We start from the raw sequence: 26124 nt of genomic DNA, 5'->3' as shown, positions 1-26124 counted from the left end.
ATAAACACATTCCATTCAAAGAACCAAGAGCAAAGGAAATATGCAGAAGACCATCTGAGATGATGCAGTCTTCAGATTAGCAAGCATACAATACACAGGGCAAATTACAATCCTTACAGTTGATACTATTGATGATTGTATTTCTGGATAAGCTAATGCCAGTGGGCTAAGCATATCAGGAAAAGAGAAAATAGCATGTGGACAGAGGACTAACTCAAAAAGTAAATGTGCTTGAGAGAAAGCCCGGTGGGCAAGGAGGCAGGGCCTGAGTTGTGGTCCCCACGCTGTTGCCCCCTTGCCATGGGAGCTGAGAGAAACAAGTCAGTCATCACTGGGAAATGAGGTGGAAAGGGCGGGGGCACTCCTCGCCACTTCTCACTCCCATCTCGGCTGTAGGTCCTGGTCACCTGCACTGAAATGACCTCTCGGCCTCAAGGCCTATTTTTTAAAACGGTTAGCAGCCCAAAGAAATCAATCTTTCTGTCTCATTTTCTTCACTTGAGAAAAAGTTTGCATGACAATTTGAAAAGCATGGCAGAGAGAGAACACAGAAATAAAAGAAAGGTGGAAAAGGTATTTGACAATTTTATTGAGAAATACTAAGTGACACCTTTCTTTACTCCTTTTCTTTCACCTCGCCTTTCTTTTGACTTCTTCTCTCCTTCCTACCCTCTCTCTCTACCACAAAGACAAGCGGGAAGGCAGCAAGGTGTCATTTGGTTTTCCACACATTCTTTTATTCTCATGAAGTTGGTGACAATTACTTTTTAAAAGATTTCTCTGGTCAAATATGCTTAAGAAATTCTGGGTTACATAGAGTTCAAAGGTTTCTGCACCAAGGACTGTCTCAAGGACTGCCCATACACAGCATGACTCACCAAGAGCAGGGGGTGGGGGGGGGCTGCGTTTTCCATATCTCACTGCCATAACCAGCCTTGCACCGCCCCCCCCCCCCCCCCCNCCCCCCCCCCGCCCGTGCTAGTGCTCTAAGGAAATTGCTCTGAGGAAGGGAGCTCTGCCCCAAAGATTTTAGACATCACAGCCAAGCTGTTGTGTTTAAATTAGTTCTACTTGAAATGAGCTTTGTGGCCTTAGGCAAGTCATATAACCTCTCGGAACCTCCAGGTTCTTCATGTGTAGAAGGAGTCAAATGACATCTCCCAGATGGTGCCCTTGATTTTGTCACAAAATGAGACCACGTATGCAAAGCGCCAGGCACAGAAGCCCCTCTGCCACCTGGTTTTCAGATCCCGAGGTGATGTTAATCCATGCCCGCTGAGGGCCGGCCAGGAAAGTGTCCATCTTACTGAAAACTACTCTTGAAGATGAGACACTGGCCTCTTTTCTGACCTCACCCATTGTGTCAGAGCCTGGCACATGTCTCATCCTGTTGGCCCAAATGTGAAGATTCCCTTCCCAGGGCTGCCCACCAGGCAGTGTCTGTCTGTGGTCAGTCCCAACAGACAGTCACCAAATGACGAGGGAGAGAAAAGTAACAATGAGACAGGAAAGGTCACAGAAAACAAACAGACAGGAATGAGGCCAGGCAGAGACAGGAAGCATGACTGTCCTGAGTCAGACCAGGCTTCACCTCTCAGGAGGAACATGGCCCGGGGCAAGAGAAATCATCTCTCTGAGCCTCATTGTCCCCATTTAAAAAAATAAAGGTAACCATGCCTATCTCACAAAGCCATGCTGAGGAATGAAGAGAGCCTGTATATAACAGAACCTAGCACAGAGTAGGAACTCAGCAAGAAAAGTCAAAATTGAGGGAAGTGTTCCTGTTGGAGCTAAGAGGGAAAAACAAATGCTGTGATTCTCAACTCCAATTCTCTGATTTCTAGATTAGAAACTCAATATCATAATCCTTCTGAGGAAATCCCACAAAAAAGGAATATACACAGGGTAGAAATTTCACTGCCTACAACTGACTTCAGAGACGCCCAATGAGTGGATATAGCTCTCATGCCGCCTTCCAACAGAGAGAGAGAGAACCTTCTCCTGGACTCCAAGAAGAATAAAGTCAGCAACAGAAAAGCCAAAGATTTCAGATTTGCTGAAGAAGGACCTCCACCCTGACCATTCTCATAGTCAGGGAGAAAGGTCACTTCCTTCAGACAGGACACCCCTCACTTCCTCCGGCCACTACTACGTTCTTCACACACCCTTCCGTATTCCTGAATCCACGGTCTGTCTCCCTCACTGCAGAGGCTGCTCCACCAGGCAGGGACCGGAGCTGTCCCCAGGGTCCATTACAGGCTGGCCTGGCACAGGCTCTCAGTAAGTATTTGTTGAAGGAATGAATGGACCTACATTAGTTATTTAATAAGCATGACCACTCAAGGATTTATAGTCCATTAAAACCAGATGAAGACATGAGACCAGAAATTTTTAAAAATTAGTGAGGTTATTTATAATGCAAATGAACAGCTTTAATAGCGAATCAAGGATGAAAGTAAATAGGCTTGGCAGTAACCAAATCAACACGAACATGACCACTCTTCACATTTAGATGTTCTAATCCTCCTCTTAATGATTTCCCCATCGATCCCTAAATTCAGCGGCTCTGCTGTGACTTTAGGACCAATTCCAAACAGCACAGCTTGGGAAGAAGGCCCCTGTCCACCCCACATCATCTCCCGCCACCATCTTCTCCTACCTCAACGCTTGGGCAATATCCAAACTACCCCAACATAAACCTGCAGGCCTTCACAGGTACCTCCTTCTCCACTTCATGTGTGTGGTGAACTTCTACTCATCCTTCCAGACCCCACTTGAAGGTCAGCCTCCTGCGAAGTCCTCCCTGGTTTCTCTAGACAGAATGAATCAGTCCTCTCCTGTGTCAGACCGTGTCGATTACCTACCGCCATGTCATCTGCTCAGAGGTCCGTCCTCCTCTGGATCACAAACTTCTTGAAGGCAGGTGCTCACATACACTCATGTATTTCCTGTGCCTGGCGCATTTTACACCCTCAGTAAAATGTATATCAGAAGAACAAATACATGGATTCGTGGCCATGCTACACTTTCTATTCCCCCAACACTAGCCCTCGCAGCTAATGACCTTGCAACCAATGACAAGAGACCACTGGGAAGCTTCTGAGGTAAACTTTATGGCACTTTACAGGGCACCTAATATTGCCTAATATTGCACTATCTTATTAACCTTTAGGTTATCTTCAGAAATCCTCTGAGTCGGTGCTGGTATTCCCATTTTACAAATAAAGAAAATGATACTCATTCTTACGTCACAGAGAACCTAGTAGAGCCTGGTGTTTTGACAGAAACTTTAAAGGTCTCTGGTAAGGTTTTCATGAATTCTTGCTGAAATTTCCACATGTGTAGTACTTGTATCAGCAATGAATAATTCAAACAGGGGCCAAGACAGACCCTGGATACGAGTCCATGTCATCATTGCCATTATCCCCCCATTATTTCTTTAAGGATCACTCCGTGGAACAGACTGGTAACTCCTATGAGATGCATTAGGGCTTTCAGGACCCAGTGGTCCATTTAGCAGCCTGGAAATGTCACTTTCTGAACCTATCCTGGTACAGTCATAGGACTGAGCATGACCATCTCTGTCCTCTGTTCCAGAAGCACATTCCTAAAGCCCTGTGCTGTTTTCACCTTCTCTGTACCTTCTCATTTCTATGAACCACCCACATTCTGTCATAAACTGGACAAAGGTCTCTTGTATACAGCCAATTCATATGGCTTGATTCAAGCGCTTTGTTAGAAATTATTTTCAATCACTCCCATCCTGGGAAATTAAGTATGGTATTTGGTGAATACATGTTGTTATCTCTTAATAAAGAGACAGTCTCCTCCAATTTTAGTAAGTCACGAACTTTGATGTTGGAATGCTTCTCTGAGCATCTAGAAATAGACATTTTTAATGCCCCAAAAAGGAAAGAGAGTCAACAGGGCAGCAGCTGGAAGAGCTAAAGCATTAAATCCAGAAAGATCTGGATATGAATCGTGGTTCTTCTGGTTACGAGCTCTGTGACTTGGGCATACTAATAAATGTCTCTGGACTTCAATGAACCCATTCTGAAAATGCAGGATTATTAGAAAAATCAGAGAAAATGTGTCAAGGACATGGCACACAGTGCCCCCTCCCTCAATAACTGGTAACTGTAATCTAGACCTCACTTGATCTTTTAATGAAATTTTCAGATCATCCCCTTGCACATATGTAACCCAAATTAGCAAACAAGAGCTAAAAATAGTTTTAAACACACTGATAAAAAAGCATCAAGTAATGTTACATTTCTTAGAGCTCTCACAGAAAACATTGTCTTAGGTCAGTTGCTCAGAATTAGACCCGGAGAGCAGTGACTGAGTTCAAGAAGACTCCCCGGGAGAGGGGGAGGCAGGAAAGGGAAGAAGGAGCCCAGCAAGGCTGCAATTTTAGGTGAGGACTCAGTCTCAGTCTGATCCTGCAGGGGGCTCTGGAGTGTAAATGATACCACAGATCCCGCAGAGAATCTGTAAATGACCCCCCAGGGGCTGGCCAGCCTTCACCTGTCAGCCATCAGCAAAGGAGGGGTTGAGGGAATGGGTCGGAGGGTGCTTAGGTCCCAGCCACTTCCAGCTGTGTGTTCGTGGGCGCATGTGTGTGTGCTGGGTCGGGGAAGAGCTCTGCTAGCTCAATGCTTGCCCTCTGAAGAAGGTTCCAGAAGCAAACAGACACAGAAACCAGGCTGAGCACCCAGAACCAGTAGAAGGAATCTGAGGGTGGCCGGGGAAGCACAGACATGTATCTGCCACATTCAGCAAGAGAATTTCCTGGAAACGTATCTCTGGTGACTCCACTTTCCAGTCACGGCAGCTGGTTCCCCACCAAGTGATGTACGCTTAACTGTAACCGCATTCGTTTTTCTTCGGTAATTTGCAAAGACCTAAGTTTGAAGTAAATATTTCCTGAGTGTGTAGAATTCAATTTTGAAGGCTTGCCCTCAGGCGTCAGAAAATGCGTTCTTCAACCTATTACGGTTGTGGTTTGCCGCTGAAGGAAGCTGCTGTCCGTCACGTACAGAGGGCCGTGGACCCTGCACAGACAGAACCGACCGGGAAGGGGAGCTGGCCAACTCCGCAAATTCCAGGAAAAAAACTGGCAGCCACATTCTGCAGCTCTGTCACAGGTGCGTATGCATGTAACCATCCCCGCTGCTCGGAGAGTCTGGGATGCTATTTAAACTGCCTTGTGGAATCCATGCATTTGGTTAACACAGATCTCTATACAGAGATTCAAGACTCTACTCTATCCAAATGAAGTTCTCGTAATTAAAAAATATATAATTCCTTCTACTTCTATGTCCTTCTCTGTAGAAAGAGTATGCTGACCCGAAGACTTCAAGTAACAGGGGCTTGATGGAAACAGCCAATTGGGTCGGTAGCCTGGGTCACAAGATCACCTGAGAATTTACTATCATAAATGACTACAACATGAAATATCCAAATTATTTTTAAATAACACATGCAATTAATTTGTTAGGGTTGTGCATGGTTCAATACATATACCCCTTTTTGAGATTTTCCAGTAATGTGTAGAATTTGGTCATTTGTAACTTAAAGCAATTAGGTTGACACATCTGGAGAACACAAAGTCAAACAGGAGAGTATCCCCTGCAGATCCCATATGAACAGATATGTTAAAACAAACAGCATGTAGAATTTCTGAAGGGCCTGACGGAAAGATAACACTGATAATTAATGGGCACCTCAAGTTTTCACACCGAGATAGGAGTCCCAATTCTAACTAAAAAAAAAGCAAGTAACCACCACGGCCACTACCAAGGGACAGGGGCTGTTTGCTATTTCAGGGATTCTCAGAACACTTCAGGAGCTCAGGAAATCAAGGGAAAATGCCTATGGATCCAGGGAAGGGGTGAAGGAGGGGACACGATGTACCCTGAGAATGAATGAGTGTCTTCCTCAAACAAAATTCTCAACCATTACCACAGTTACAAAATCGCTGCGATGAACTATCGTCCAAGGTGAAACATTGCTAAAGTCAGTGCTAAGATCAGGAACAAAGCTCCTCAGACTTGGCGTCTCCCACTCTTGGCATATTTGAATCCTGAGAATTCAGAGTCGGATTATAATTCTCTGCTTCCACTTGCATTGTTTCGTAATTGAAAAGAATCTGATATGTAGTGTAAGACGCCGGACAGAGGGAAAACCAAGAAGTCAAACCAAAATGAATACCATCCAAGAATCCACGCCAATGAATGGGATTTTCCAACACTGAGGCCATTGTTTCCCATATACAGGCTTTCATTGTGCAGGTTTGCACATGGCAGACCTGTCTTTGCAAATGTGCTTTTTTACTGGTAATATCTCGGTTAGTTTCTTTGAATTTGCTAACGCAAAGCTCACTAGATGATGGGTAAGAGAACAGACTAGAATAAATAGGTATTACTGGGCAGTTCATAAAGAGGATGGTCTACCTGACAATAATGAGGACTTCCCAAGGTCTCATGGGGTCTGATACAAAAAATTCTGTTCCATATCACCCAGGGCCAGAGAACAGGTACAAGTGGACAGAGCTCCCCAAAGATGGTAGTCAATCAAATACCTCCTAAACAAGGAATGAGATGTGAAGCATCGAGAGAGAAAAATACATTTAAGGAGATCTAGATATTTTGCCCATAGAACCCCAACACCCCATGATGATTCAAGAAAGACTGATCCAGTCCACAAGATGGCAAAGTGCTCTTAGTAATTTGTTGGGAGGACACTAAGCAGGAAAACCAAGTGCTCTCTTCCTCTCTGGAAATGCACGACTTCGAAACTTACAGCCTGACCTTAAGTTCTAACCTTGCCCCTCAAGCTAAAAGGCACACATGCAGAGAACATGGGTTCTTCTTAATGTTTAGTCACCATGATGAAGGAAAACTGAGGAATTCTCACAATGTCTCTACTCACTCCGAAAATGCATCATTTGAGTTTTCAGACCAGTGGTGTTTTTCTCCCAATAGCAACTGAGATTTCAAAAAGAGGGAATTTTACTCAAAGTGTATCAGCCTATGAAAGTACCCATAATGCCCCTGTTCTTGGAGGGAACTGGGCTGCATAAAAGGAATCAGATTGAAGCTAGAAGAATCACAAGGAAAACTCAAGACACAGCTCAAAGCCTGGGTCCTACCTGCTTCTGGTCACGAGTGGCCAGAGTCATGTGATCACCAACCACCACATTTTTCCATGACAGCGTAATGCGGGGAGAATGCAGAGAACTAACGAACTTTACAAACCCTCATTTTGGGGTGTGTGTATATGTGCATTTGTGTATGAATGTTGAGGAGGGGGGAGAGGTGGGAGGTGTCATACTCCTGAAGCCGTTCATGAACCTGCAGTGAAATTTTCTGCACACCCTTATATCATGAACATCTCTCCCCTACCCCCAGCCACATCTTCCCCCAAGTCATCTTTTGTTACCAGAAGCGAATGCGTTAGATGACTACATCACCGTTGCCCCCACCAGAATTCTTTACATACGCTTGCACACGTAAGCCTTATCCAAGTACCATGCACCATGACCCCTCATCAGACAAAGGCCTGTAAGTCCCTACGTGAGATCATTTCTGCCACCCTTCTGGTGTCTCCTACTGCTCTCCCCACCATCACTGTGTTCCAGCCACACAGGCCTCTGCTGCTCAACATGCAGAGCTCACCCCAGGCTCCCTTGCCCTTGCATTGGCTGTTCCCTCTGCCGGGAATGCTGTTCCCTCAGATATCAGCGTGCTCACTCCCTCACTGCCCTCGACTCTTGGCTCAAATGTCATCTTAGTAGACAGTCCTGTCTTAACTATTTATGAACGGTGAACCTGTCATTATCCTCCTCTTACCTTGTGTCCTTTATTCAGGGCATTTGTCATTACCTGTAGATTACATTTGTATTTCTTTCTCTGCCTTTCTTGCCTTCCCTCCACTAGAGTTTAAGCTTCATGAGGCAGAAACTTTGCTCTGTTTAGTATTAAATTCCCAGAGTCTTAGGATAGTCCTATTCAAATCCTCTTAAAATTTAAATTTAGGGGCGCCTGGGTGGCACAGCGGTTAAGCGTCTGCCTTCAGCTCAGGGCTTGATCCTGGCGTTGTGGGATCGAGCCCCACATCAGGCTCCTCCGCTATGAGCCTGCTTCTTCCTCTCCCATTCCCACTGCTTGTGTTCCCTCTCTCGCTGGCTGTCTCTATCTCTGTCGAATAAATAAATAAAATCTTTAAAAAAAATTAAATTTAAATTATTTACCTAATATTTCTTTATTTCATGTTTTTAGTTTAAGCTTTATCTTAAACAATAATACATGGAACCAAGAGTACGATGTGCCAGGGATATTTTCTCTAATAAACAGTAAAATAGAGAACTATCAAAATGAAAGATGTTCTCCCCTGAGTATCTGCTAAAGCCGTCTCACTATCACTGACGACGTATGTCCCCAGCTTTGAGAAATACAGTATCATCCATTGGCAACGGACACCAGTGGCAATACATGCTAGGCACACCCAGTGGGGTTACATACTAGTGCAAAAGCAGTGACCCTGGCATGGAAACAAGTGTTATTTATTATTTTTTTATAATAACTTTTTATTATGTTATATTAGTCACTATACAGTACATCACTAGTTTTTGATGTAAAGTTCCATGATTCATTATTTGTGTATAACGCCCAGTGCACCATGCATTTCGTGCCCTCCTTAATACCCATCACTGGCCTATCCCATTCCCCCGCCTCCCTCCCCTCTGAAGCCCTCAGTTTGTTTCTCAGAGTCCATAGTATCTCATGGTTCATTCCCCCTTCTGTTTACCCCCCCTTTCTCCTTCCCTTTCTTCTCCTACCGATCTTCCTACTTCTTATGTTCCATAAATGAGTGAAACCATATGATAATTGTCTTTCTCTGCTTGACTTATTTCGCTTAATATTATCTCCTCCAGTCCCGTCCATGTTGCTGCATATTAGTTTCAAAGCATAAAACATCAAAGCTGGAATCACAAGGCCTGGCTTACAGCCCTGGGTCCAGCACAAACCAGCCGTGTATCTACCCTTAGTCAAGTGGCTTCAGTTCCCTGGGCCCAAGGTCCTCGCCTCTGTAATAAAGGCTTTGGATGATTCTTACGCCTGCTGCCAGCTCTCTGTTTTTATTTCTACCAACCACCATAAAGATGCAAGAGGGAATCCTAAAGCAATTGTTATTAATACCTAGTTAATATTTAATCATTGTGATAAAGAAAAATAGAAGAATTCCCACAATATCTTTGTTCAGTGACTTTGAGAAACAGAAAATAAATGACATTTTAAAAATAAAATAATATTTTGATATAGTTATACTGGGACTATGAATCTTTTCTATAACCCCCATGACCCTTCCCAGTGTAGGCAGCTGGTTATCAAACATTCCGTGCCTCAAGGGAGAGTTATCTAGGTAGAACTAAAATTAAAAAGTTGAAATCTTTGGTCAAGGCCAGAACACTCTTTTTTTTTTTTTCCCCCCAATGGAAGCCAGTATGTATAGAATGATTGAATTTAAAAAACACTATTCTGCAACCCTTAGAAATGAAATAACTATTTTAGGGAAGGATGAGAGCTAAATACCAAGCCCATTAAGTTCAAATTTTAGAGGGAGAGGATATTTGCTAGATGCCAACCTATCACTCCACAAATCACTTACCAACTGCCAAGGGAAACATATTTATAAAGAAAAGATCTGGTGGTCACCTCCTTTAAAAAGAAATCCAACTTACACTAATAGTGCTTCTAAATCAGATACAATGTAAAGTGCACAGCATCTGGGATGGCCTTCTTCCCAAAAACATTTCACTTACACCTAATCGAGTCTTTGGAAATAAGTTCCAACTCAAGGAAATACAGCAGATAATGACAAGTTAAAGAATCCCGTAAAAAGGGTCCCCTGGGTGGCTGTCAGTTAAGGGTCTGCCTTCAGCTCAGGTCATGATCCTGGGGTCCTGTGATTGAGCCCCAGGTCAGGCTCACTGCCCAGCGGGGAGCCTGCTTCTCCCTCTCCCTCTGCCTCTCCCCCGCTTGTGCTCTCTCTCTCTCAAATAAAAAAATAAAATCTAAAAAAAAAAAAGGAATACTGCAAAGAAAACAAAAAGTCAATCATACTGCTAGAATGAAGGACATCTTACAGGACAACCGGCTGGTCCCTTCAAAAAGTCAATGTCAAGAGGGAAAAAAATGAAGGTAGCACTCTAGACTGACAGGGACCAAAGAAGCGTACTCACCAAATGCAATGTGTGAACTCTGAGTTGATCTCAGTTTGAAATAGAAGCCATACGAGCACGGGGCGTTTTACGCAATGGAGGAATCACTGAACACTACGTCAGAAACTACTGATGTACTACATGTTGGCTAATTGAATTTAAATTAAAAAAAAGAAAGAAATGTAAGCTGTAAAAGGCACTGTTGAATAATGGGGGGAATGTGAAGATACACGAGGTGTTATCTGTTATTACAGAGCTGTTTTAACTTATTGAGGTGCAATGATATTGGTATCGGGTTGTGCTTTTAGGAGATACAATGAGATACAAATCAGATACAATGGCCTTAGTTTTAGGAGAAATATGCTGGGAAGTGTAAGTGTGAAGTGACATGATATGGGCAACTTATTTTCAAACAGCAAAATGTTAAACAGAGGGTGAATCTTGGTGTTGACTATACAGATACTCATTGTTATATTCTTTTAAATTTTCTTTGTGTTGAAAATTTCATCATAAAAAGCCAGAGAGAAACGCAAGATCCACATATGTGACAGAAATGATTTGGAAGGAGATGAATCAGGAAAGAACACTTTTCATATTCTTTCTGTCCCCGTGGGAAAGCAGAGAGTCAGAGGGGAGGCCAGTAAGTCAGCTGCAGGTAAGAGGAGACCCGTTACCTGTCCCCTCGTAAAGTATGGGGCAGGGGGAACCACAGAATCTCTCGTCAGGTTTGGAGATTCAAAAAATGAAGAAGCCTGAGTCCATCTTTCTGAGAGGACCTTAAAAAAGGGTGGCCAAGAAGCCAGAGCAATCCCAAGCCTGTAACCGCACAAGTAATAAATGAGGGAAACCAGAGTGTGTCTAGGCAGAGAGAACAGTCGCCACTTTCACAGAATTTCTTGGTCCCAAAGCCCCAGGGATGCCCCTGCAAAGACGTGTGTGAAGGTGACAGAACCTGGTTGGGAACACAAAACAGTAGAACCGTGACTGGCCCGAATTTGGTGGCCGAGGACAAGTGGGAAGGTGGGCAACACAGAAGTCACCAACATGAGAAAGAAATGACTACCTGTGGTCACAGATATGCCCCCTCCACACAGTGGCATGTCATAACCCCTGAGGATTTAATCCCACACAACCCCACACACTGCACCATCGCCCAGAAACTGAAATGCGACCTGAGGAAATGGAGCTGAGAGACCACTGTGAGAGACCCTGACTTGATGGAATAAACATCAAATGTTCTGTGATTGTTCAAAATTGCCACACAGACATGATATTTCCTATGTTAATAGTAAGGAGAATGTGGCTCCACAGTGGAGAGCGACAACAACAAAAAGATTATGTTATTATGCACCAAAATAATAAAAGAAATCACGAGAAGTACACAGCCGACTCTTCTAGTGAGTGTGTGATTGTTCTGAATGGTTTTGTAACAGGATGGCAGATACTGAAGCTGGAGGGGACCCTCGGATGCCCTTCAGTCCTGTACTGTTATTTCTGGTCCTCACACAACTTCCTTTTACAGATGATCCAGGAAGTCAGTGTGGGAAAGGCTCAGTTGGGTGGTTGACTCTCCTCAGGTCTTGCCAGGACTACTAAAGTGGACAACCATGACTGTAAATAGAAACACCACCTCATTCCCAACATCTTCCCCTCCCACACCACTCCCACTCCTGAACTCACGTCCCCTTCCTGCCTTCCACTGTCACTACTTGGGGCGGACATGACTCTTCCGCCTTCGATTCAGGATATTAATCTCTTAGGACTAAAGACTTCAAAAGTTAGAATGAAGATGTCTCTCTCTCTCCCCCGCTCCCTCCCTTCCTCTCATTCTCTCTGTCCTCAGACCACTAAAGCTCCCAGAGGATCACAGAAGAAGCCAGTGACTTCTACTTTTGCTGATGCCTTGGTGAAAACGAAGGCCTCCCACTGCCATCTGCCTGCTCAAGCCTTGGCTTCTCTCACAGGAAATGCAGTGTCTTGGTCTATGGATATAATAACATGGATGACAATCGACAGTATAAGGAAGAATTTATTTTCTCTAAAGTCCCTCTTTTCATCTCTAGCAGGCTGTGAACACATCAAAAATGAAAGCCTGTATTTGGGGCTCCTGGCTGGTTCAGTCAGAAGAGCATGCGACTCTTGATCTTGAGGTTGTGAGTTCGAGCCCCACGTTGCATGTAGAGGTTGCTTAAAAATAAAATCTTAAAAAAAATTAAAGCTTCCTTTTGTTAAAAGAGACCATTTTCACAGTTGCAGCCTCCTCCGTGTAAAAGGGATGAACCTTCGAACAGGAGGCTATGTGAGCTCATGTTTCTAAGTTTAAGCTAATGGTAACTGGGTCTCTCTCGAATTCCACCCCTACCTGCCCTTCCGGCCCCTTTCCTTCAGTAAGCACCCCTCCCAAAAGAAACGAGTAAAACCTCCATACCCAATCCGTCCACCAAAAGAGATTTCTTTTAACAGGTGAATCATTCAATGCACAATAAAATTAAGAACTCGCAGTAATTCATACCTCGCGCCTTTAAAGAATGAAGGTCTTAACAGAAACACGTTTCAGCAGTTTTGCATTCATAATACGTGTCCATAAAGTAGAGACACATTATAATTACAATTTTTTCATAAACTCAACTAATAAGCCTGAAAACACTAATATACACTGTCTACATATGACACGTTTTTTTCCTGTAATTCAGAGTCAGTATCAGTCCAGACAGGACTCTCCCCATGCCCTTTTCCTTACTGATGTGTTACTATAACATAAATCTGAAAACTAACCCCCTTTTCTGGAATTACTTCAAAAAGCCCGCCACTAAATTAAGCACTACTTTAATTCTTATAACTGCCGGAGAGGTGGGCATTATTTCCTCATTTTACTGATGAGAAACCTAAGATTTAAGAAGTTTAAAAATATCCCCCAAAATTATGGTTGGCAGTTGGAAGACCTGGGACATGAACCGAAGCCTGACTCATGCGTCTCTAATATTATATCCCTCTACGCTTCTAGGTTTGAAGACTGAAGATTTAACAACTGACAAACATGAAGGCTGTGCGATATTCAAACAGACTGTCTTCCAAAGTGCCACAGGACAATTCTGCTGATTTGGAGCTAAATTTATTCCCAGAGTCATTCAGTCTCTTTGCCCAAAATAAAGGAAGATAAAATCGAAGCATATGTTAGAATTTAAGCCAAGCTATTATCTGATCTCTTCGTAAATTCTGAAAAGCGTGTCCACCAACATCAGATGCTAGGAATGAGGAAGAAGAAAACCAAAAGAGAGGAAGAATGTAAAATTAGGAAGCAGAGAGACGTGGAAGGACAAAATGAAAGACAGAACAAAATGGAAGGTTAAGAAAAAGAGAAACGGGAATGGAGGGAAGGGAAAAAAAGAAGGACACCCCAGATGTCCTGATTGGGCAAGTCTTTTTGAAAGTATGCCATGATGTGTGTAAGGAGGTTGCCTGGAAGGCATGGCTGCTTAGGCCTCCGACTCTTGGTTTTGGCTCAGGTCATGATCTCAGGGTCGTGAGATCGAGCCCCACATTGGTCTCTGCGCTCAATGGGGAGTCTGCTGGAGGTTCCCTCTCTCTCCTTTCTCTCTGCCCCTCCCCCTGCCTCTCAAATGAATAAATAATTCTTTTTTTTTTAAAGATTTTTAAATTTATTTATTTAACAGAGATAGAGACAGCCAGCAAGAGAGGGAACACAAGCAGGGGGAGTGGGAGAGGAAGAAGCAGGCTCATAGCGGAGGAGCCTGATGTGGGGCTCGATCCCATAACGCCGGGATCACGACCTGAGCCAAAGGCAGATGCTTAACCGCTGTGCCACCCAGGCGCCTCTCAAATGAATAAATAATGCTTTAAAAAAAAAAAAGAAAGAAGAAGAAGGACAAAGTGAGTTTACCATATGGGTTTATGGAGAACCAAAGAATGGGAAACAATTTTTCTTGACTTTGAAGTTCCAAACCTAATTTCTTAAAATTAGGTGAAACACTAGTAGCACAGAACACCCCTCAGCAGTACTGCGTGCACGTCTCCATTCCAGACACACCCAGGCCCTGGCCTGGAGGGCACGAAGCAGGTGGTACGCCCAGGTGAGGCGGGTCATTTATAAAGTTTGAGGTCAGGGCACTTGTGAGGCTAAGGGGGAGAAAACCGGCTGCTTCCGGCTGCCTGATGGAGCCAGTTCCTGAAAGTTCTATACCCATGCTCAATCTGCTGCGAAGAATAAGCGTGTTCTGCCTTACAGAGGCATAACCCAAATATTGTCCCTGAAAGAAGTGACAGGGAGGGGAGAGCAGATCCTCATCTCACAGACGTGCATGCGGAAAAGTTTTGTAACAACTTTCCCCAAATAACAGAAAAGGAACACTTGGGTTAATTCTTTCTTTTTTTTTTCCTGATAAATTTCCAATTTGTTAAATTACCCATAACTCTTTCAACTGAATGTCTTTTCTGAAACATTTGAAAATTTTATTAAAACCAGCAATTTATTTTTTTCTACTAAGGGAATGTGACGATATACTTTGAGCTCAATGTGAAGCTGGGGGGAGGGAGTAAAAAAAAAAGGTTCCTGTGAAAACCTACATTCTGCATTACTATTTAATGAGTCTTACACTCCCATATATTATATAAGAACCAACAAAGCTCATTACTTACTTTTCAAAAGAGTGAAATGGTAAGTTCTTCAAAGATTCTTTTCTGTTTTATTAGGGGCTTTCTGATTCCAAAAAGTTAAAATAATATTCTCGGTCTCTCTGAAAATGTCACACCAAAATTAGTTCAAATATCTTTACTTTATATACCTCTGGGGAAAAAAAGAAAAAAACAGAGGACTTGACACCAAGTTGAAAAAAAGAATTCCAGTAAGATTAAAGAGCTAAGTTAGTACACACAGAGTAAAACTAGTGAAAGAAATATTAAGAACTCTGTTTACAACCACAGAGGGGGAAGTCTTCCTAAGCCAGACGTAAAACTTAGATGAAAAAGAGGGGCAGACTCACTTTTCTAAGAAGGCAAATCTGTTGTTTGCCAAAAGACACTATTAAAAAAAGGTAAAGATTAGAAAAAGATCAGAGCAATATATATAACCAATAAAAAATGAATGTATATGATTTATAAGGTATGTCTGCAAATCAACAGGTAAAATGAACATTTCTTCTTATTGGTCACCTGATAAAGCTGTGTCACCTTATTATCATTTTTTAAAGCTTTATTTATTAATTTGAGAGAGCGAGCGAGAGTATGTGTGCGCGTACGCAAGCACTTTGAGGGGGAGGGGCTGAGGGAAAGAATCCCAAGCAGGCTCCATGCTCAGCGGGGCTCAATCCCAGGACCCTGAAACCATGACCTGAGCAGAAATCAAGAGTTGGACGCTCAACTGACTGAGCTACCCAGCCACCGCGTTTCACCTCTTTATTAATCAGAATATCACTTTAACTGAATTGGCAAAAATATAAAAGATTGATAATATCTGATATGGATGAAAGTATCAACAAAGGATACCCTCATATACTACCGGTGAGACTATATTGATTAGGCATTTGCTCAAGCTAATGTATCAACATATAAAATACACACACCCTTTTGTCTCGGCAATCTATTCCAAGTACCTATCTCTATATGTAAGGCATTATTTGAAATACCTTTCTGAAAACTTGGTAAAAGCACAAACATTAAAACATTAACTTTAAACCATAACAACATAAACACTAAAAGCAGAAAACAAATCACAATTTGTCAGCAATAATTATCACAATTACTAAATGCCAGGAACTTTTCTGAGTGTTTTCTATACATAAACTCCACGTGTTTCCTAACAACCCTATAAGGTGGGTACAATGATCGCCCCATTCCAGGTGGAAATACTGAGGCAAGGGAGGATGGGAAAGTTGCTCAAAGTTACACAGCTTGGCTCAGGCAGAGGCAGGCTGCAGACCCGAGGAGCCTGAGAGCAGCTTACTCTGAAACACTGATTAATTCGAATGCAGAAGAGACCCGGGTACTGATACAGAAAGATCCACGAGGCAAACTGTCACCTTAAAGCAGATGCAGCCTGAGCTTGGGATTACAGTTTCTTTATGGAACCAAAAATGAGTCTCTTTGATTATCTATAGTAAGTGAAGCTATGGATTTTAGTATTTATGTAATATATGCATTCTACATGGTTAAAGAAGGTTATCCCTAGCAGTGGAAAGGGTAGCAAGAAAGGAAGGTCAAGTGCAATCCTTTTTAGCTCCACATATTTCCAAACTGCTTGAAATTGTGAAAAGTAGAATGCATTCATGTGTTACTGTTACAATTTTTGTAAGTCATTTGTCTTTAAAAAAAAAAAAACAGTGGGGGTGCATATGGAAAACAGTTTGTCCTTACAGATGTTTCTACAACTGTGCTTCTGGCTTTCGAACACATTTTTCCCTCTTTTAAAAGTTGATCCAAATATCTGTTCAGCTCAACCTCCTCAACTTTCCAGAATTATTTTCAGTTCGTAGAAAAGGCTTTAACCTTCAACTTCTCTAGCTTCAGTCCTGCTATATGTTTATGACTATTTTTAAATAGTCGAATTTTTGGTTGCTGTTGAAAGACATTTAGAAGATCATTTATAAGAGGAAAAACAAACTGTGGACCTTGAATCTGGAGTTAAGAAAACCTGGTTCTGCATTCTTAGGGAGTGGGGTTCTCTGGGTCAATTACGAATTGGACATTTCTACAGCTCGAGTCCTAGGAATGAGTGCAGATCGGCGGTTTACGTGCAAGGATAGGAGGCTGCAGACGAAATCTGTAGGCTATCAACACTGAATGAGAGAACAGGCCTCCTGTTCCAGTTCCTCCTGTGGGATGTCTTCGGGTCACTTAGATATATTTACTCTAGATGGACAAAGGATGCATCAGTTCTCAGGGAATAAATATCACTACGTGGGCTTCCATCAGGAGATGCACATAACACAAAGCTGATGGTCACAAGGATTCTCCATCAGGGTGACGAGTGCCAAGCCCCCTCCACCCTTCTGTCTCACTTATATTTTTTCCAAGCCTGCACAGCATTCGCGCCATCAGGCGGGGCTCCCAAACGTGGAGAGCTCTTGGAAGGCCCGGCAGCCCTCATGCCCCCCAGTGCTTCCATTTCCCCATCCTGCACACTTCTCTATTTTCCGCGAAGAAAGGGGTCCAGGAAGTAATGTGAGAACTAAACACGAGACCTGGTTACAACACAAGTAAGAGCGTGCTGAGGCCTGGTTGCCTGTTGCTTTGGCAATGCAGTGCTCTGGAAAAGTCGAGGAGCCTTAGTTCAGTGGAAATTGAATTAAAATCAATCAGAGACAGCCTGAAGAGAAAAGGGATAAAATTATGCATTTATGTATAGGGATATGGGTACAGACATAGATGTTGGTAGTTTGTTATATATTTTGGGAACCATGTTAAGCGCACATATAAATAATCTCTACGCGGATGACCAAGCACTAACAGAAGGCCTTTGTTCCGGGCTTCCGTGATTATGGTAACTAGATACTCAACCAAAAAGCAATAGGGTGGTGTAGAGACATAAAAATGAGCATGGAAAAACAGACTGGGGTAAATGCTACCTCCTGACATCTTTATTGACAAAAGGCCAGTTGTCCATTGAACACTGGCAACAAGAAGCTTAAACTATATTAAGCAATAATGAAAGATAAATTCTAGGTTAGCGCCAAGATGGGAGACACATCTGCCAGCTTTAAAGTTGGACAAAGACACATATTCCAAGGCCATACATTCCAAGGCAGAGCAGCAGAAATCCACAATGCTCTTGTATAAAATGGAAAGCCAAAGTGAACCCTCCAAACTGAAACAGCAATAATTGTATGAAAATTGTATAAAAACCTACAAATCCCAAGCAAAAACCTAGCAAAATGCCCTCCTGTCTAGGGCCATGACTTATCTGGAATGATCAAAGAAAGCAGAGGTGAGGGTAGAGGGGACTCTGACTCCTTAAAAACTTAGAAAAGCTCTCAGATCTCTCTTTAATCATTCACATATGAGCCGTCCTCCAAATATCAACTGTTTTCCAATTATCAAACTAAAGTGACTGAAATTGGAAACTGTCTGTGATCATTCATTCGCTCAATTAATACTTATCAAGGGCCAATTTTGGATGATGAACAAGACCACTACAAACCCTGTCTTCACGGAGCTCCCGGCAAAAGCTCAATGTGCGAGACGCTCCCTTCAGCCTTTGGTTGCAGTGAATTGACAGAACAGAGAATAAATCCTAGGAAACTTCCAGTCCCATAAACCCACCTCCAGAGAACACACCACCACTCACTGGAGATATTCTAAAACCTAGATTTAACTCCCAGGTTTGGAATTTAGAGATCACCGTCCCACAGAAACAATACCATCGATCATGTCTGGGTCCTCGGGTCAATCCACAGGACTTGAGTTGCCTTGCATTCAGCTGCAGTGTGATTTTAAGAGGATTCTGGTTGCCCCCAGGCCCTTCCAATCAACAGTCTTAAACTATGGTTATGATCACTAGGCAGCTACTGTGATAATACAGTCGACACTGGAGCCTGAGGTGTGTGACGCTCGAATGGGCAAAAAGCTGCAAATACCTGGTGGGCCAGCTGACTGCCACCTGCAATCTCCATCTGTCTCCAGGACAAGGGACTAGGAAGGGCGGTAGAATCTCCCCAAGGTGCTTTTAAGGGCAAGAATTCCATTCGGAATAGCTCATTTGCACATCACACGGAACGGAGCCACTGGTCCTGGCCAAGTCTATGTACATTTCACACGGTTGTTACTGAGAAATCACCACTCACATGTTTCCTGGTGAGTTCAGAAGGTACAACAGTGTTTTTACATACTCCTCTCTTTTCAAGGCAGACGTCTTTTTCAGCAGTGATCCCAACGCTAATAGCATTTAAAGTACATTACCTTCTATTAATGTTTAAATACCACTTTCTATGCAGTTTTATTTGCCCTCATCTTATCTTCCAGACATCCCCAAAATCATCAACTCAGCATCTGATTAGTAAACAACAGCCTCAGCTCAAGCCCGACGTGTTCCAACCACGGCACAGATAGAAGTGCAGCTAAAAATAGAAAAAGAAGCTATTCTAAACAAGACTGTGGGTCTCTGAGACAATTGTTTAAAAAACGACTTTATTTATGTTTGGAAATAAGGGAGTGAAACATACGATATCGTAGCTCCTGCCTGAAGGAAGTAACGGACTGACTCTGGGACAAGGTTCAGCAAAATCTTTCTTACAATTCATTAAGATCCCCTTAGGTTATGCAGGTTTGGGAAATGTAGGTGCATTAGTGATAATTGTCCCAAGTAATCCAAATAAAAATCTGTTTCAGTCTTCGCGTGGGAGTCTCCATAGGAAATACAATCTTCTCTGAAACAAATGCCTACCTTCTATTCCCTTCCCTCCCCGCACCACACAGACTATGGGAATCCTTACAGACCATTCTGGAGGTGGTTTTCCTAACACAAAGCTGGGTGGGGGCAGCTCCTAAATATTGCTGCTGGGGTTCCCGAAGCTTCTGCGCAGCTCCCAGTAGAACCTAGACAAAGTTTCTCTCTGAAGAGCGCATGAGACAAAAGGTCTCAAACTAAACCCTCAAGATGGGAAAGTAATAATGCTAGTGTCTGGCTCTCTCCAGTAAAATCTCTGCTTGGGGACATCCACTTCAAGTGCCTCTAAGGAAAGAAAGTACTTGAGCAGAATGAGGAAAACGAAATGCCCTGGTGGGTGGCTGACATGCAGAGAACAGTAGCCTGGCCTGGACCTAGGCCCAGAAAGGTCTGCAAAGCAATGCCCTTTCCCCATCTTGGCATTCAGAAGGTGCTAGCCCATGCTGATCCCATGGAACAGCGATTCTCCAGGAATGCCTGGACCACGGTAGTATTGACATCCCTTGGAAACTGTATGAAATGCCAAGTATCAGGCCCACCTCAGACTTATTAAATCAGAAACTCTTGGGGGTGGCCCAGAAATCTGCATTTTCACAGGCCCTCCCGGAGTTGCTGATGCAAGTAAACCGTCTTGGTACTAGGACTAATTACAGTCTGTGTAGTATCGTCACTCCTCTAGGCCTTATTTATAATTGGAGAATGAGAGATCTTTCCTCCTTCAAAAGAAATGTCAAGAATCAGCAGGTCAAGAGAAAGTCAGGAGGAGATTTGGGGGCTATTCAAGGCCCAATTTACCACTACTCCTCCCTGTTCATTTCAGGTTTAGGGATTTCAATCATGGGCACCCACAGAGGGAAAGGAGAAAATGTCAGAAATACATCCACTCCACCCCAGAGCCCAGTGTTCGCTGGACAGCTTATCACTCCATAAACATCACTTTCCAGTGAGTAGGCAATGAGAATAGTGATTCTAATGAACCAGACAGATCAAGAAAACCCACCACTTTGTCTCCAACACAACAAAGCCACCACTAAATCTTCTTCGCAGCTTTCCCAAGCCAGTGGCTAATCGTAAGAGACCACACAAAATTCAACAATAGCATCTCAGTCAATACGTAAAGTTAAAACTTCAGAGCAAATGCTTTTAATCACTGAAACTCTCGGCTATTTATATAACAAGAATATTTAAATAAGCTTCCCCCTCCAATGAATTTTCAGTCCTCTGAAAGAGACCCATGGTCTATTCTGGGGCAACATGGCCACCAATTTTTAATTGAGCACTGGGAATCTTTCCATTAACACACACACACACACACACACACACACACACACACACACACTCATTCACAAAGCTTCAAAGTACAGCCAGTGTTCTGATTTTGCTTCCCAACACAGTTCAAATCTCAGAAGATGAGAATCTTACTGTAAAAGCAGTGGCAACAAGAAAAGCTACCTGCACAGCAGAAAGAACCCTTCTGCACAAAACACTTGTGTCCCTAACTAACCTACTGCCACCATACCTCGCCTGCCTTCCTGAAGCCGAAAGGAAACCCAGGCACTCTTTGTCTATATCGTTATTAGTCACTTGAGACTCAGGAAACCAGTTCTGTGTCTTCTGGGACAACCGTTGTCCTTGGAAAGTGGGTACTGCTGAGTAATCAACATTATTTTGCTCTGCCTTGATTTGTAGTATCATATCTTTGTTGCTATTTTTTCAGCCTTAAAACCTAGTCATCGTAAATCTAGCTGCTTCTTTCTTTAGTGGTAATTAACATTAGTCAGAAGCCAAAAATGATTCCACATAAGAAGTTAAGTAAACACAACCCTTCTTACCTTTCATGCCAAACTTGGAGTGTCTTGCCAACTTCAGCAGAAACAACATCACCAGCAGACAAAATCCCACCACAGACGCAATTACCACCACAGCATAGACCTAGAGGAAAAGAAGGGAGGGTGGTCATGACCTTGCTCCTTAGTCCCCTACATCTGGATGATGATGATAATGAGGATGACAGTTCATATTTACTACTTGCTCTGCTGGGAAGTTTTTGTCTATCAATTCATTTATCCCTCAACAACTCTACAATGAAGTATTGTAGGTCCGATGATTATCCTTACTTTACAAATGAGAACACGTAAGTGATAAGCTTATAAAAATATCAATGTAATTGATATTATATAGACACAGAGATATATTACTCTCTCTCCATCCATCTCTCCTCCTACCTACCTACCTAGAGAGAGGAGAGAGAATATATAAAACTTGAGTGATAAAATACTGATTATTTCTGAAGCTGGTGAAAGATTCAGTGAGGTTCATTTTGCTATGCTCTCTACCATTAGTAAGCATGTTAGAGAGCTGTTCATAATAAAAAGATTTTTTTTTAAAGTTAGCTATTGCTGCTTTTAGAAATCAGAGCTGGGAGTAGGCTGGGAAGGGAGCAGACAGGTACCTGTGGGTGGGTTCACTTGTGAAAGCTCATTGGGTCGTAGACTTATGATATGTACACATATGCGTGTACGATAGAGGTCAACACAAAGTTTTTTTAAACTTAGCAATGTAACCGCAACAGGTGGATTACACAAGTAGAGAGAGAAGACGCAGATCCGTGTGAATCCTGCCCCAACCCTGAGCGAGATCACAGAGCTGCAAGCGTGTAATGCTAATGAAGTAAGCATTAACATCTCAGAAACAAAGATGGAAGCAGGACAATGTGTCTCCTTCCATTCCTGCCACTCACTCCCAGGTCCTGCTCCTAAGAACAGTGTGACTCTCTAAACCAGGAGGTGGCAAACTCTTGCTATAACGGGTTAGACAGTCAGTACTTTAGGTATTGGGGGCCATACAGTCTCTTTCGCAACCTCTCAACTCTGCTGGTGTAGAGTGAAAGCAGCCGTAGACAATATGTAAGCAAATGGGCATGACTGGGTGCCAATAAAACTTTATTTACAAAAACAGATATAGTTTGTGGGCTCCTGTTTCAAACTGTTTTAGATGTCCACACTTAATTAGATGCTTAAGCTGCTTTTTATTTCATTTGGTCTGCATAATAATCCTTCAGACAGATATTATTCTTCCCATCTGTGGTAATCCTTAATGCTGTTTACCAAACATTTCTATTTCTCCCTGTGTTTCCCTTCAGAAGATTCACTTCTTGGCTTCCTTGTGGTAAGATGGGTGAATGTGACTACTTCTGGCCAATGAGGTGAGACTTGTTTCCCTGACAACGGAGCATTTCACTGCCACTGTGAGATCTTAGACTGAGGCAGTTGTTCACACCCAGGAATAACGTTATACCCAGGGAACATCGGTCACCCTGGGGTTGTCATAATTGGAGAAGGGTGCTCCTAGCACCTAGAGGGTCAAGGCCAGGGATGCCGCTAAGCATCCCACAACACCTAACAGCCCCCACAACAAAGAGTTATTCGTCCATAATAACGATATCGATAGTTCCAAGGCTGCGAACCCTGCTCTCATGCTTCTTTCTCTGGGCCTTAATAAATGCTAACTTTCCAAAAGTGGCTGCCTATCAACCTGGTCTTACAATGAGGGCAAGGCGGACAGAACTCCCAGTCAACACAAATAACGAAGCAGAAATAAGCCTTTGTCGTTGAAAGCCACTAAGATTTGGGGGTTTTTGTTACCGCAGCATAGCTTGTGCTGACTGATGTACCCATCTCGGAATAAGAGGCAGTACACAGCGGAGATTAAGAACATGAGTTCCTCACGAGTTTGAAATTTAGATTGACCACTTCTCAGGTGCCTGACCTCAGAACTACTCAGTCTCTCAGCATCTTACACGGCTCATGTGTGAAACGGGGAATATAATCATTCCACCGTGCAGATCATTGAAATCCTCAGTGAATTAATGCAGATAATGGGTTTGGAAGAGAGTCTACTATAATAGATAATAAATGAATGTTGGCTATGATGATGATAAAAGTGAAATTGATAAAAAATTAAATAAGCAACCCAACCAAGATCACACCTTTCGAGCTTGGGATTCAGACTGAAGTCTGTCCAAGTACAAAACCTGGGGCTTATCCATGATTTAGCCTTTATATGACTTCTTCAAAACACATGGCTGAGAGGGAAGGCAGGGTAACAAAAAGTACATGGCTAATCTTCCTGCGACATCTCTGATGTCCACTGGCAACAGGACAGCATTAAAGAAGGCACAGGGGCGCCTGGGTGGCACAGCATCTGCCTTCGGCTCAGGGCGTGATCCCGGTGCTCTGGGATCGAGCCCCACATCAGGCTCCTCTGCTATGAGCCTGCTTCTTCCTCTCCCACTCTCCCTGCTTGTGTTCCCTCTCTCGCTGGCTGTCTCCATCTCCGTCGAATAAATAAATAAAATCTTAAAAAATAAAAAATAAATAAATAAATAAATAAATAAATAAATAAAATATTTTTTAAAAAAAATAAAGAAGACACAAAACCCAGGAAAGGGCACATGCCAAGCACTTGGCCGGAGTGAAGCCAAGCCGTGAGAATACTCTCCACTGGCACTGTGGTTGTGAGCAGGTCTCCCACAGAACACCTCTGCCAATGTTTGAGTGCACCCTTAACCCTGTCCTGTGGCCTATATACAACAGAATACTTGTGGTTCCTAACAGGTTAATTATAGATCAATTTGTTCTAACGAAGACCATTTCCCTCCAACGTACCTAATGATTTGGGGTGGGTTTGTTTGTTTGTTTGTTTTTCATCATTATTTCTGACTAACATTTGCATGGAAAAGAGATCATAGTACTTTAGTTCTCAGTTTCTCGATCTTACTATTAAATTCCAGACTTGTACTGACAGAAGGGGAAAAACTGAATAAACAAGTTCAATCCCTATTTTATAGCTAAGGAAACAGGGATGGAGAGATGTTAGGGGACTTGTCCTGAGCCCCACAACCTCCCTGTAGGACCCCAGACAGTCTCTGACCCACTTCAGAAAGCACTCGACTGGCATTCAGAAGTCTTGGTCCTTATGTTCACAGGACACCTTGCCTTTAGCTAACAAATGGTTCACTTCTGCAAGCGTGCATTCCCTCATTTGTACACAGAGATACTAATATCTACCTTGACTTCTCTATCTCGTTATAGAGTGTGTAAGTCAACCTGGAAAATGGGAAAGGGAGCAGCTAATGATCTGTTAGCAAATATTTAAACCTATTGAAACAGCTCTAAATGTAAAGAATCCCTTAATAAACAAAGAATCCCGTGACAATGAGAAGAACTGTTTCCTCAAAAATGAATTGTTTGATAAATACAGTTCCATGTACCGTGCATGTGTTGGGGTGGGGATGGTTTCTATGTGGGAGACAAGTAGGGGTGAATATATTCGTTCATTTGTTTGCTTGGTTGGTTTGGTTGGCTGGCTGGCTGGTCAGTTGTTTGTTTGGTTAGTTGGCTGGTTGTTTAGCTGGCTGTTTGGTTGTTTGGTTAGTTGGTTGGTTAGTTGATTGGTTGGGTAGTTGGCTGGTCAGTTGTTTGATTAGTTATGTGGCTGGTTAGTAGTTTTTATTTTTTTTTTATTTTTTTTTAAAGATTTTATTTATTTATTTGACAGAGATAGAGACAGCCAGCGAGAGAGGGAACACAAGGAGGGAGTGGGAGAGGAAGAAGCAGGCTCATAGCGGAGGAGCCTGATGTGGGGCTCGATCCCACAATGCCGGGACCACGCCCTGAGCTGAAGGCAGACGCTTAACCGCTGTGCCACCCAGGCGCCCCTGGTTAGTAGTTTTTAATCTGAGGATCTATCTAAGCATAGAACAAGGACCTGCTCCACTCAAAGAATCCAGCAAGGTTCATGAGGAGTACTTACTAGACCAGAAAGGAAAGTGTCTGAGGCTGGCTTTCAAATGTTCTGATTACACCTTTAACTTTTCTATCAGCTTCCTGACTCTGAAACTCTCCTTCTAATCTAACAATCCTCCGTGTGATCAGGAACTGTTCATGTATCAAATATCTGATCCACACTTAAGTTTTGCATCATCTTTAAATTCTACAAAGCATTACCTCTCGTGCACATTTCCAGGGACCTCAGGTGCAACTGTAATGTACCAACTTTCAACAAAGATTATTTTCACTGATCTTGCCTTCCAGCAGCCCTACCGTCCAAAATATCACTGAGATATGCCACTTAGGGACTTAAATTTATCATTTGGTCTCAAAAGAGAAAAGTGAAGGTGGCATGTAATTTTTAGTCACTGGGACAGGTACACACCTGTGGGCTTAACACATGCTCCTTGGATTCCTTATATACACAAACAACTTTCTCCAACCAAAAAAACATTAAGTGGTTTGGTATGAGAATAAACCAAAACGATTGCACAAGGCAGGAAGTAGAAAACATTCTGCAGCTGATTTACCACGGCACTTGTCCTCACTATTTCAATGCAATGCATCTCGTCATCTATGGAAATACGTGTGTGTGTGTCTCCATGTACTAGATACGCATATTGTGAGTTGCAGCTGAGCTACATCTGTTCAGAGCCTCCCATTCCCACCAC

At 42.9% G+C, this 26124-nt stretch overlaps 1 protein-coding gene across 5 annotated transcripts in view; it reads right to left on the bottom strand.

The window, feature by feature from the left end:
• Positions 1-26124, bottom strand: part of NTRK2 (neurotrophic receptor tyrosine kinase 2) — a 334675-nt gene that overhangs the window by 238515 nt on the left and 70036 nt on the right. For all 5 annotated transcript variants that reach the window (XR_004621643.1, XM_019794985.2, XM_034646808.1 and 2 more), the window contains one exon: positions 21455-21554. Coding sequence is in view for 4 of the 5 variants with exons in the window: in XM_019794985.2 (XP_019650544.1) it covers positions 21455-21554 (100 nt within the window). In the remaining variant the exon portion in view is untranslated. The remainder of the gene's footprint in view (positions 1-21454; positions 21555-26124) is intronic.

This window comes from Ailuropoda melanoleuca, chromosome 17 (assembly GCF_002007445.2).
Source record: "Ailuropoda melanoleuca isolate Jingjing chromosome 17, ASM200744v2, whole genome shotgun sequence".
In the NCBI taxonomy this organism is placed as follows: Eukaryota; Metazoa; Chordata; class Mammalia; order Carnivora; family Ursidae; genus Ailuropoda; species Ailuropoda melanoleuca.
This window is presented reverse-complemented; position numbering and strand designations above follow the sequence as displayed.